At 47.7% G+C, this 13074-nt stretch overlaps 2 protein-coding genes across 5 annotated transcripts in view; one reads left to right on the top strand and one right to left on the bottom strand.

Annotated features, from left to right (window-relative positions):
- Positions 1 to 7232, bottom strand: part of POLE2 (DNA polymerase epsilon 2, accessory subunit) — a 28989-nt gene extending 21757 nt beyond the window's left edge. For 2 of the 4 annotated variants that reach the window (XM_040968759.1, XM_040968760.1), the window contains exons 1-3: positions 7127 to 7214; positions 3770 to 3870; positions 349 to 424 (exon numbers count right to left, since the gene is read on the bottom strand). In XM_040968759.1, the coding sequence (XP_040824693.1) occupies positions 349 to 424; positions 3770 to 3870; positions 7127 to 7194 (245 nt within the window). In that variant the 5' untranslated portion in view covers positions 7195 to 7214. Of the gene's footprint in view, positions 1 to 344; positions 425 to 3769; positions 3871 to 7126 lie in introns of those variants that run through there. The other 2 variants (XM_040968758.1, XM_040968761.1) reach the window with 2 other exon arrangements.
- Positions 7233 to 9846: 2614 nt separating this feature from the next.
- The window catches only part of KLHDC1 (kelch domain containing 1), a 40297-nt gene continuing 37069 nt past the window's right edge, over positions 9847 to 13074 (top strand). Inside the window, exon 1 of the mRNA XM_040969416.1 lies at positions 9847 to 9992. Coding sequence (XP_040825350.1) covers positions 9897 to 9992 — 96 coding nt within the window. The 5' untranslated portion in view covers positions 9847 to 9896. The remainder of the gene's footprint in view (positions 9993 to 13074) is intronic.

Genomic DNA, 13074 nt, shown 5'->3' with positions numbered 1-13074 from the left:
ATTTCCTGTGTGACAAAGCTAAGGTGCTGGACCTCTCTGGGCTCAATGCCTTCCTAAGAATGAAAGAAAATCGTATTTCCTAACACTCAAATCAGTTCACTCATGGCGCACAGAATAAAACATCACATTGGTTGGACAAGCAGCAAACATTAGTAATGGTACAAATGCTATCACGTCAAACACAAAGAAAGAACAGTCAAGATGAATCACGTAATGATCGGGCTTCTAATGCAGGCTCAGAGACACAGGAATAACAACAGCCACCACTAGACAACTGCAGATGCTTATCACTAATTCTTTCCCCAGGAAAGTCATTATAAATAATAACAACTCCGCAGACACACATACATAGTTTCATCCACCGACTGACTGCACTCCAGGACTGCTGCTTCCACCACAGACCGCTCAATCATGTTGGACGACACTGAAAAGAGAAATCCAAGCCAGTTTTTACAAAGGGAAACGCAAATTAGCTCTTTCCATAGCTCTTCTCCCAAAAATAATCTGCAAAAAATGAACACTGGTTTTCCAGTTACATAGTTTTAATGAAGAAAAAAGTGTTTAATCAGAATTTTTTATAATTGCATCTGGAAAGCTTCAATTTTGTTTGCACACATACATTTACAATGCCCTAACACACTGTCAGGGCTGGTATAATGTAGCAATCTGCTTGTAACATTATATCCTGTAGGGATGTGTTATCCCAGTCCTGGCTGCTGTGCTTCCAGTGCAGCTCCCTGCGCATGCGTTTCTGGGAAAGCAGTGAACCACAGGCCAAGCATGGTTCCTGGTTTTGTCCTGGCCCATCCCCAGTTGTTGCAGTCATTTGGACAGTGAACAAGGAAATGGATGCTCTCTGTCTCTCCCTTTCTTGGTCACTCATATCTCAAATAAAACAATAAATCCTTTTTTTAGAACATACAAATGGGGCCTGGCACAAATTCTCACCTTGCAAGTGATGGGATCCTAAATGGGCATTGGTTCATGTCCCAGCTGTTCTACTTCCCATCCAGCTCCCTGCTTATGGCCTGGGAAAGCAGCAGAGGATGGCTCTAAGCCTTGGGACCCTACAACCACATGGGAGACCTGGAAGAGGCTCCTGGCTTCAGATCAGCTCAGCTCCAGCCTTTCTGACCATTTAGGGAGTGAACCACTTGAAAATCGTTCTCTTTGTCTTTCCTCTCTGTAAATCTTATCTGCCTTTCCAATAAAAATCAAATAAATCTTTTTAAAAAACCATAAAAATGCTTTAGTTTTCTGTCGTAAGTAATTCAATATTACTCAAAGTTGTAATTCAATATTACTGAAAAAAAGCATAACTCAAAAGGTTACAAGAAATTAATCAAAAGGTTATTTGAATGCTGGTTTTTGTTTTCTTTGTTTTTTAAAATTTACTTATTTTTATTTGAAAGGTAGACCTTTTTTTTTTTTTTTAAGATTTATTTATTTACTGGAAAGTCAGATATACAGAGAGGAGAGACAGAGAGGAAGATCTTCCGTCTGATGATTCACTCCCCAAGTGAGCGCGACGGCCGATGCTATGCTGATGCTAAGTCAGGATCCAGGAACTTCTTCTGGGTATCCCACATGGGTGCAGGGTCCCAAAGCCTTGGGCTATCCTCAACTGCTTTCCCAGGCCACAAGCAGGGAGCTGGATGGGAAGTGGAGCTGCCGGGATTAGAACTGGCTCTCATATGGGATCCTGGTGCGTTCAAGGCGAGGACTTTAGCCTCTAGGCCACACTGCTGGGCCCTTGAAAGGTAGATCTTTACAGAGAGCTGAGAGATATAAAGGTTTTCCATCCACTAGTCATTTCTTAAATAGCCACAGTGGCTGGAACTGAGCTGATCCAAAGCTAGCAGCCAGGTACTTCTTCCCTGTCTCCATTGTGGGAATAAGGACCCAAGGCCTTAGGCCATCCTCCACTGCTTTCCAGGCCATCAGCTGAGAGCTGGATTGAAAGCAGATAATCAAGACACAAACCAGCGCCCAAGTGGGAGTTGCAGGCAGGAGATTATCCTGATACACCATTGCATAAGCCTCTAAGTCTTTTCATAGTACATATTTTCAGTGAACTTTTTACAGATCCTCTACACAAATATTTTGCCAGTAACCAGGAACTCCACCTGTACATTTCAAGTGGTGGTGGGACTCAATACTTGATGCATCATCAGCTGCTTCCCAGGCCACAGTCACAGGGAGCTAGCTTGAAAGTGGAGTAGATGGGATTTGAACTGGCACTGTAGAATGGGGTGGACAACACAAGTGTGGCTTCCCAGGCTGGGTAACAACCCACAACTTCCCCATTCCCACTTTTTTTTTTTCTACAGAGAGAAGGAGAGACAGAAACAGAGATCCTCCATTGCTGGGCCAGTCCAAAGCCAGATCCAGGATCCTCTCCTTGGTCTCCCATGTGGCACAGTGGCCCTCCTCCTCTGTCACCTTCCCAGGCAAATAGCAGGGAGCTGGATCAGAAGTAAAGCCACCAGGAGCCTGGTGCGATGGCCTAACAGCTAAAGTACTTAGCTTGCACGCACTGGGATCCCATATGGGCACCGGTTCTAATCCTCACAGTCCCACTTCCCATTCAGCTCCCCTGCTTGTGGCCTGGGAAAGCAGTAGAGGGCAGCCCAAAGCACCCACATGGGAGACCTGGAGGAGGTTCCAGGCTCCTGGCTTTGGATCAGTGCAGCACTGACTGTTGGAGGCACATGGGGAGTGGATCATCAGATGGAAGATCTGCCTCTCTGTCTCTCCTCCTCTCTACATATCTGACTTTGCAATAAAATAAATAAATAAATAAATCTTAAAAAAAGAAGAAGAAGTAGAGCCACCAGGACTCAAACTGACACCCATATAGGATCCTGGTGCTGCAGGCGGAGGCCTAGCCTGATCTGCCAGGTACCGTGTGGTTACATTATTATCATTTACTCACAAATGCTACATTTCAATAGCCATGATAATAGTAATAACAGCTATCATTTACTAAGCATTTAGTAAGTAGACAGCCATGCTCAGTACTTGATAGGCATTATTTCATTAAACAGAGGTCCTGTAAGACTAGAGTTAATATGCTGATATGGTTAGAGAAAACATCGCTTCAGGAGGTTGAAAATTTTGCCCAGGAACGCAGCTTGTAAGGAGTAGATGGCAACACAAACCCAGCCTGGTTCCAGAGTGGACACCCTGCACCACTGTGGTTTATGTTCCCTGATCAAACACCAGTTACTGCCTGATGCTAATCAAAAACAACGACAGGCACCACTGTATGACTTTTTCACTCTAAAGGACCTTTGAAAGGGAAGGAAGATACCCTTAAAGTACCACTTTTAGAAAGACATTGAGAAATTAAAATAATCACTTCTCTATGATGGAACACCTCACTGCCCACATATACACACCCCATGAGAGCTGCATCCGCCTCGGTCCTTCTGGCTTTTTTTTTTTATTATTATTAAAAAGAGCCTTTCACCTTGGTAGACCCACACTTATGATAGCAGATGAAGTATTTAATTAAAAGATTCATGAGGACCTAAGGGGAGTGGTGAGGTATGGGGTGTGTGTGAGGGGGTAAGGAAACCAAAGGGTCTCCGGGGGCCGGGGGGAATATCCTGAAACTCCAACTAACCATTCTTCCTCCAGGAAGTAAAGCTCCCCTGTTCACTTCTAAGATGGGGAACGGGTGAACACTGAAGCATCCTCTGCATGTAGAGCTGTGCACCCCACAAAGGCTGACAGCTGTCCTAACATTTGAGGAAACACCACTTACATGGCTGCTTTTCAACAGCATCGATGATCCTGTCCAGGGCATCTTCCAACTCCACTTCATTGACAGACTGAAGAGCTTCGGTGAGGTACTTAATGGCTTCACTGATGAGGGAAGGAAGGAAAGATGAGGCCACCAGGTGCTAATCAAAGTACCTCTATTCCCAAATGACAAACACTCATCAATCGGCATCAAACTGAAGATCCATTTACTCCGCTTCTCCAGCAGTACTGCCCTTTCTGTGCCCTCTGAGGCAGGCCATCCTATCCCTGGCCAACAATGCTGTTTCTAAAACCCCAAATCACAGCGTTTCTCTAAGAAACCCACCCAGACCAGCTTACCTGCTGTGATTTCCCCTTCCCTCCATAATTGTTCAAAACAACAACAACAACAACAACTTATATATACCTTGGATCTGATACAGCATGTTAGCCTGAATTACTTACTTTTCACACTTCAGAAAGGAATCTGTCAACCTTAATGTCAAGCACCATATCCTAAACATAATGCTCACATACTCATTAATTTGACACTGCATTTCCTTAAATTACTTTCTAGCAATTAGATCTGGTGTATGAGAAAATCATTAGGCAAAAAGAAAAAATATCGGGCCGGCAGCGTGGCCTAGCAGCTAAAAGTCCTCGCCTTGAACACCCCGGGATCCCACATGGGCGCCGGTAGCAGCTCCACTTCCCATCCAGCTTCCTGCTTGTGGCCTGGAAAAGCAGTTGAGGATGGCCCAAGGCTTTGGGACCCTGCACCCGTGTAGGATACCCAGAAGAAGTTCCTAGATCCTGGCTTCGGATCAGCATAGCACCAGCCATAGCACTCACTTGGGGAGTGAATCATTGGATGGAAGATCTTCCTCTCTGTCTCTCTTCCTCTCTGTATATCTGACTTTCCAGTAACTAAATAAATCTTTAAAAAAAAAAAAAAAGAAAAAATATCAAAACATGAATCTAGTCATGGAAGCAACATTCATATTAAAATCACAAGGGTTCCAGTATAGTTGGCTAGTGGCTAAAAACTCTCCTTAGACGCACCAGGATCCCATGTGGGAATGGGTTCATGTTCCAGCTGCTGCACTTCCCATCCTGCTCCCTGCCCAAGGCCTGGGAAAGCAGTAGAGAAGGGCTCAAAGCCTTGGGATCCTGCACCCATATGGGAGACCCGGAAGAAACTCCTGGCTTCTGGCTTTGGATCAGCTACTTGAGGATAGAAGATCTTTCTGTCTCTCCTTGTCTGTGTAAATTTACCTTCCCAATAAAAATAAATAAATCTTAAAAAAAACAAAAACCCACATGAATTCTTCATTTAAATACCACTAATATTCAGCATGAGCCCTGCCTACTTGGTTAGCCAATCATATACTGGCCAGTATCCACGCAATATTTCATGTTGATGTATCTGTTGTTGCCACAACACATGTGTCCCCTACCTTGGGTTGTGATTTAATTGTTTCCTCAGTGGGTGTGAAATCTCAACATTTTAAAAAAGATTTTATCTATTTTTATTGTGTTAGAGGAGAGATCCTGAGATCTGGCAGTCACATGTAGATCTGGCATGTAGTTCTCAGGAGGCTCAATGGGCACCTCTTGCTTTCCCACCCATTTCCTCCCACTCTCCTCTCTCCTGCTAGGTCAGTCCTGCCCAACCTTAACACTCAGCTCAAACCACCTCCTCAATGAAGTTCTTTTTAGACTCTACAGAGTTTTATTCTCCTTGTTAACCCTCGCAGAGCACTTTGTTCTGACCGGTGAAATCACAAATGTCCATGGTAGGCAGACATGGAAGATAGTCCCCAAGAACGCATTCCCTGTGATAACCTCACCTTGACCCAGTCCCCTCCCCTTTTACTGTGGCCTGCACCTGCTAACCTGCTTCTGAGGACAAAAATAAGAAACAGCAATCTGCTATGATCCCCCCCCCCAAAAAAAATAAATTAATTAAAGTTACAAGATTCACTTCTTCAATTAGGTTACAAAAGACTGTGACTTATTTCTGCTTTGCTAGCAAACTCTTGCAGACTACCTGGGGGCAAGGAACTCAGAGTAGCTTCCAGCCAACAACCTGTGAGAACCAAGACCTTCAGTTCATCAACCAGCAGGGAACAGAATCCTGCCAACTCGTGAACTTGGGAGGGAATCCTGCCCCGGGGGATGTCTGACAGGACCCCATCTTCCATGTAGCTCTATGAGAAGACCTTGAGGCTAAGGACCCATATAAGCCACACCTAAACTCCTGGCTGACAGCAGGAGATACTTTTTGCTGCATTTGTTATGAGGGACTGGCCTACACACAATCTGCCACCCGCAAAACTCCAGCGTCTTACTCTTTTGTACCCACCAGATGGCACTGAAGCTAACAGCTTTAACTGTATTGCTGATGCTTAGTATTTGCCAACTTCTAAATATTTAGAAAAGAAAGGTAACTGACCAATCATATATTCCAAAACTCAACAAAATCCATCCTTTCCTCCTGGTCACATCTATTCTTGCCCTGTTCACTATTAACCCAAAAACACAATTTTAAAAGTCCCACAGGGGAGAGCGCTTGATACAGCCATCCCAACACCTGATGCCACCTCCTATCTCGGCTCCGAGTCCGAGTCTAGCTCCCTGCTAAGGCCTGTGCTGGGAGGCAGCAGGCCCTGGCTCCAGCAACTCGCTTGGAAAACACGATGGATTCCTGAATTGGTTTGGTCTGACTCAGCTCTGGATGTTACGGGCAAAGGGGGAGGGGCGAACTGTGGATGGGAGCAGTGTCTCTTTCCAATAAAATACAAGAATATTTTTTAAAGGTTGAAAAAGTTCTACAAAAACAAGTACAACCCAAGAAATCCCCCCCCCACACACACACACACTCTTAAGCGAAACGTGGTACAAAAAGGTGTGTCTGGTCCAACAACAACAACAAAAAAATCTAAGAGAACACCTAGAAACACGCAGAAAAGCTACCCATTTTTAGTTTCTCCAGAAAAGAACACTTCACCCCCAACTAGGAGGGTTGGGCGGCGGGCACCATCCCGCGCTATGACAAAAGTCGGCAGCCAAGGACAAGTGGGTGTCATTCAGCGTCAGTCCCGGAGCCAGGCAGACGCGAAGTCCTTGGGAGGTCCCAAAGCCACAGGGCTTCACTTCTCGAGATCAGTTTAGCAGGTGCAGAAAAGCCTCCCGCTTGCAAGACTCAAAAACCCAGCAAGACGGACCCTGCTTCTTACAACTTGTTCAAGGTCTCCGTCATTTACGGCCCAGCCCTTCAAGGAGCACATGGAGGCCGCTACCGAGCGTCCTGCTGCTGCAGGGGCGCGTTAGCCGCACCCTGGCCCTGACCCCGCGCGCGCTGCCGCGTCCAACTCACCTCCGGAGCAGCAAACCGCGCAGCTTGAAGGCGGAGAGCGCCCGGCTCCGCACTTTCTCCGGCGCCATGTTTGCACTTTGGCGCCACGGCTGCGGCTCCGCCCCTTCCCGGGAGGTCCGTCCCCGACTCAGCCCCGCCTCTTGTGAGGAACTCCCGGCTCAGGCCCCTCCCCTTCCCTGGATTCCCCGCCCAGGTCACGCCCCTTCCTGACAGGTCCTAGGTTCAACCCCGCTCCTTGCTCAGAGCTCCCCGCCCAGGTCACGCCCCCTCCAAGGAGTTCCCCAGCTCGGCTCCGCCCTTTCCCGGGAGAAACCCAAATTCGACCTGCCGCTTGTCAGTGAGTCCCCGCCCCTTGTGGGAGGTCCCCATCTAGCTCCGCCCCTTTCCCTACACCTCCAGCGAATCCAAGGCGCTCTGGGCTGGGTACCGGCCGGTCTGTCTTCGCCGCGCTCGGTTTTCCGCCCTGTGGTTCCTCACACCTGATGGGCAGTATACTGCCTTGGACCTCCTTTGCTGCCTGGAGGCCGAAGGGCGAGAGCCTGCTTGCTTAGCCGAGTGCATCCCTGAGCCATTCTGCGCTCTCCCTGCTCCTCCAGACCTTCCGTGATTCCGGAGGGCCCAACAGGCCTTCTCTCTGAGGAGGCCCTGACAACAGCTGGGGAAATACTGTGTCCGTGTTGACCTGAAGCTATCACCTCCAGGACTCCGTGCTACCCGCACTTTAAGTTGAGGGATTCAGATTCGCCAACCAATGTCACAAGCACCGTGAATATTGTGATTTACATTTAGGGGCTGGCTCTAAATGTAAGGGCTTAGGTCTAAGCTGCCGCCTGCAACAACCGCATCCCAGTGCCAGAATGCTCATCCTGGCTGCTCACCTTCAGCTCCGGCTCCCTGCTACCGCACCTGAAGCAGCAGCACACGAGGAGATCGAGTTCTAGGCTCCTGACTTCATCCTCGACCCGCTGTAGCTTTATAGTAATTGAGGGGTGAGTTAGTAAATAGATCTTTTAAGAAAAGTATTAGTTTATGTTTTGCTCACAAAGTTTCTTTCCACAAAAGCCTCCTTTCCCCTGAGACACACAAGCAGTGAATGATTTGCTCATGTTGAAAGGTCCAATAAATGGTGAAAGCAGAACTGGAACAATTGGACTGACAGTCTGCCACCACCGGGGTGGACACTGTGGTGTTGCCCGTAAAGCCTTTGCCCACGGTAGCCCCATGTGGATGCCTGCCCATGTCCTGACGGCTCTGCTGCCTAGCCAGTCTGTGCTAATGGCCTGGGAAATCAGAAGAGGCTGCCCCAGTACTTGGGTCTCAGCATCCAGAGGAAGTTCCTGGCTTCTGATCAACCCAATTCCGGCCATTGGGTTCATTTGGGGAGTAAACTAGTGGAAGAAAGATCTTTCTACCTCTCTCTGCCTCTCACGTAAATTAATAAATCTGGGTCTCCCACATGAGTCGCAGAAACGCAAGCACTTGGGCCAGCTTCCACTGCTTTTTCCAGGCCATTAGCGAGGAGCTGGATCAGAAGTATAGCAGTCAGAACACCCAGCACCCAAATGGGATGCCAGCATCACAGCATCACAAGTCGCAGCTTTCCCCACATCACAATTCCAGTCTGGAATTTGGGAATCTTTAATATGGATTGCAGTCAGATCCTATTAGGGAACACATTTTTTTAAGTGGATACACAAGTGACTGTCCTTAATTTTTAAGCAATGTATACTGAAGGTTAATGTGACTACCAAACTGAAAACTGTACATACCTGCAAACAAGTAAATGTAAAGCTTGTGAGATGAACAACTGTTCAGTTTAACTGACTTAAACTCTTGTTTTCTATTTTTGTGTTTTTTTTCACATTAAGAAATTGGAGAGAAAAACTGATCCTAGATGCACCATTTCTTACAACCTCATAGGGATTTCTGGCTATTCCTCTGACCCTCTTTTTGGTTATTTCTTTTCTCTCCCCCCCCCCTCACTTTCTGGTTTGTTTTTGTTAACTATGGAACTCCCCTGCCTGCCTTCTACAGAAGAGAACATACTGTGGAGCAGCACCTAAGCACAGTAGGCTAAGCTTCTGCCTGCAGTGCCAACATCCCGTATGGGTGCCTGTTCGATTCCAGCTGTTCTACTCCCAGTCCAGCTCCCTGTTGGTGTGCCCTGGAGAGCAGCAGAAGATGGCCCATATCCTTGTGCCTCTGTAGTCAAGTGGGGAGACCTAGAAGAGGCTCCAGATTCCAAGCTTTGGATTAGCCCAACTTTGGCGATTACACCCTTTTGGGGAGTGTACCAGTGAATGGAAAATCCCCGTTCTTCACTCTCCACAAATTTGCCTTCCAAATAAGAATAAATCTCTCTCACTCTGCGTGTAAGTGTTTGTATGGGGGGAGGGGGTTAGTCCTTAAGTAAGGCCACTGACATTTAACAGTTAGGAAGACCGGGCCTTCTTTTCTAATGGATGGGATGTCAGGGGCAGAGGACAGGCAGAGCCCCTCAGAGGCTGATTAACTGCACCCTCCTCCCCCAAGCAGGTGCCAGGGGTGCAAGTCCCTGGGCCACGTTCCTGCCAGGGCTCCGGCAGGGCTCCGGCTCCGCTTCCTCAGCGAGCGGCCGCGGGACGGCGCAGACGCACTGGCTCCGCCTTCCCACCAATCTCGACCCTCGACGCGTTCCGTTCGTGCGTGGAGGGGCCGGGACGCGAGGCGAGGCCGCGCCGTGGGCAGGGGCTGCGGCGCGCCCGAGCGCTGGGGGCGAGCGACGGCGCGGATGGCGGACTCGCGGCTCTTCTGCGTGGCCGAGGAGCGCAGCGGCCACTGCGCCGTGGTGGACGGAAACTTCCTCTACGTGTGGGGGGGCTACGTGGTAAGGGGAAGAGGCGGGACGGGGCGGACTCGCGCCGGGACCCGCCCGCCCGCCGCCCACACCGGCTCGGAGCCCGCGGGGACCTGGGGGCGCGGCTCGGGCAGGGATCCCGCGCCCCGACAGCGCCGGGGCCGCCCTCGCCGTTGCTTTTCCGCTGGGAAAGCCGGGGTTCCCGGGGTTGGGGGGCTCCTGCCACGCTCCCCCAGTTTGTCCAGTAACGCGCGCCGGCCGGCCGGGGACAGTTAAGCGCGATTAATTCTCGTCTTGACAATGCCCTGGTGCAGACTTGAAGTGGCCGCAAAGGACGCCGTGCTGTAATTAGGTTGTACGGATTTCCTTACCTCTGCGGCGCGACTCCAAATAAAAACCTCTAAATCACCGAAGCCTTTCAGTATTACTAAGCTCTTTCTAGCGACATTTGTCTACCTAACGAATTTTGTTTCCTTTAAGTGTCAAAATAGCTTTGTATGAGCACCAGGTTAGGGTGGTTGTGGGTTAAAATCGCTCCAGTGGAGATTTGAAAGCATGTTTTTGTTTCAAGCATCTTGACGGAAGCAAGAACTGTGCGGCTGGGAAACAATTCAGTAGTATCTGGCAAACTCTCGAGCTTACAGATTTCTAAGAAGTGGTCACTGAAACTAGCACCTGTGTCTTCTCCATATTTAGTGTGACAGACCTGTAACGTGACTGTCATCGTGAAATAAAGTACCTGCTGTGTGTGTGTGTGTGTGTGTGTGTGTGTGTGTGTGTGTGTGTGTGTTAATTCTCACATCCTGGTTGGTCTTTGTTGTTTTGTGTGTTTGTTCTTCACGTAGTGCAGTATGGGGGGGGGAGGGAATCCTAATTTACTGTATCTAGCATACACTAGACCCTCTCATATCCCTAAATTTGGGTATGCCTTACTGTAACCATCTAAAGTAGGTAGATAATAACCTCATTTTATAAATGAGTAGTCAGTGTGTAACTTTAAGGGTCGTTTGGTCTCCAGGGAAGAGGATTCCAGCTGAAATAGCTAACAGGCCCTGGAATCTGGAGGTATTCCATCAGTGGTGAGGAGTCGTCATTGGCTTCTTCCAGACTGTTCCTGTCATGATTGTCCTCTTTAACACAGTGTATGTACTGCTAACACTCCCAGATACAGAGCCAAAAGGCTCTTGTTCTGTTGTCAGATGTATTCTGAAGCACATTGTATCTGAAAGCTTCCCTGCCTCTAGGTAATGCCAAAAAGCAAGGGGCAAATTCTCATGGATGCTGAAACATTTTCTTGATCTTTTTGGTCTGTATTTTTTTTTCTCTCCTTCCTGAAGTACATGACGGTGCTGCCCCTAGGAAGGATGAAAATTGTCAGTAGTTTAGCCAGATGGTGGAGGAGCAGCTCAGGGGTTGGTGTGTTCCTAGGTAGTATGCTTGGCTTTTCCCTTTGACCTTAATTATTTGAACAGTTTTAGTCCCATGATGCCTTACATACTACATTGTACTATGAACTTTGTCTTATAGAAAGCTCTGGGATAAATACACTTAAGTAGGAATTTCTGTAAGGGATGTTGATGGTCTTACAGAAGGGTCAGTTGAGAAAATGTCTGAAAAGAATAACAATGAACAGCCTGCTATATCAGATGCTAAAACATCATGACACCATTAATAGGTAAATTACTAGTCTTGATGCAGGTAGAGAAAGTGTAGTGAAATGAGAAAGAAAATTACATGAACAGCCAAACATAAACATGTCCTGTATTTAAAAGAATTTTAAATTTGGAAGAAAAATCACTTTTGTGATTATTGATCCTAGAATCACTGAAAGAAGATGATATTAATACTTTAGGACTAAAGTATTAAGTATAGAAGAAATTGGCCATACAATACTGTAGGAGAATAGATGATTTACAAAATCTTGGAAAAGAAAATCTGAGTTGGGAAAAAACTATAAAGGACAAGGTTAGCAGATGAACTTCAGGAAGAGTCAGGAGGTGCTTTCCCCTTCTCTTTACTTTCTTTTTGTTTTTAGGATTTTTATTACAAAGTCAGATATACAGAGAGGAGACACAGAGAGGAAGATCTTCCATCCGATGATTCGCTCCCCAAGTGAGCGCTATGGCTGATGCTGTGCCGATCCGAAGCCAGGAGCCTCTTCCGGGTCTCCCACGCGGGTGCAGGGTCCCAAAGCTTTGGGCCGTCCTCCACTGCTTTCCCAGGCCACAGGCCTGGATGGGAAGCAGGGCTTCTGGGATTAGAACCAGTGCCTGTATGGGATCCAGGGTATGCAAGGCGAGGACCTTAACCACTGCGCCGGGCCCTAGTTTCTATACTCTTTTAAGCTGATTGTTTATATGTCCATAAGTGGTTACCTAGGCCATCTGTATCATGTGGGAAGTATGTATCAATCCTGTTAATTGCCCAGAATTGGAACCTCGTTGGACTGCTTGTGTTATTCTTCCTCGGAGTCTTGTCTGGGTGTTTGTTTCAGTTGCTTCACTGCCTCCTCTCCACTGCCATTCTGCAATGATAGTTTGTTCACTTTTGTATCCCTGGTCTTTAGAGAAGGAGCTGAATGGAAAGCACTCAGGTTGGCTGTAACACGTGGTTTGGACACCGCTGCTCAGGTGAATCAGTGCTGATGTGGATTTAGAAGTAAAGATGTTAGCAGACGGCACTGTGCAGGATTCTTACTCTGGGACAGAGTTTGGTGTTAAGGACAGTGTTGCAAGCTGCAGCATGCTGGGCCTGCGGCCTGAGGGTGTTGGACCTGGCCCAGCCCAGAGTTCGGACTCTGCTCCTCCAGCCTTCCTAGAAATTTTGTGACCTACTTTGTCATTTCTTAATGTTTCATTCACTTCAAATTTTTAAAAAGATTTATTTTTATTTCGTTTATGGGAAAGTCAAATTTACAGAGAGAAGGAGAGACAGAGAGAGACAGAAAGATCTTCCATCTATGGGTTCATTCCCCAAGTGGCCACAATGGCTGGAGCTGAGCCAATCCGAAGCCAGGAGCTTCTTCCAGGCCTTCCCACTGGGGAACAGGGTCCCAGACCCTTGGGCCATCCTCAACTGCTTTCCCAGGCCTCAGGCAGGAAGCTGGATGGAA

Source organism: Ochotona curzoniae, unplaced genomic scaffold, assembly GCF_017591425.1.
Source record: "Ochotona curzoniae isolate NIBS_2020 unplaced genomic scaffold, NIBS_Ocur_1.0 scaffold_4701, whole genome shotgun sequence".
NCBI classification, from domain to species: domain Eukaryota; kingdom Metazoa; phylum Chordata; class Mammalia; order Lagomorpha; family Ochotonidae; genus Ochotona; species Ochotona curzoniae.
Note: the sequence above shows the minus strand (reverse complement) of the source record. Positions and strands in the feature narration are given on the sequence as shown.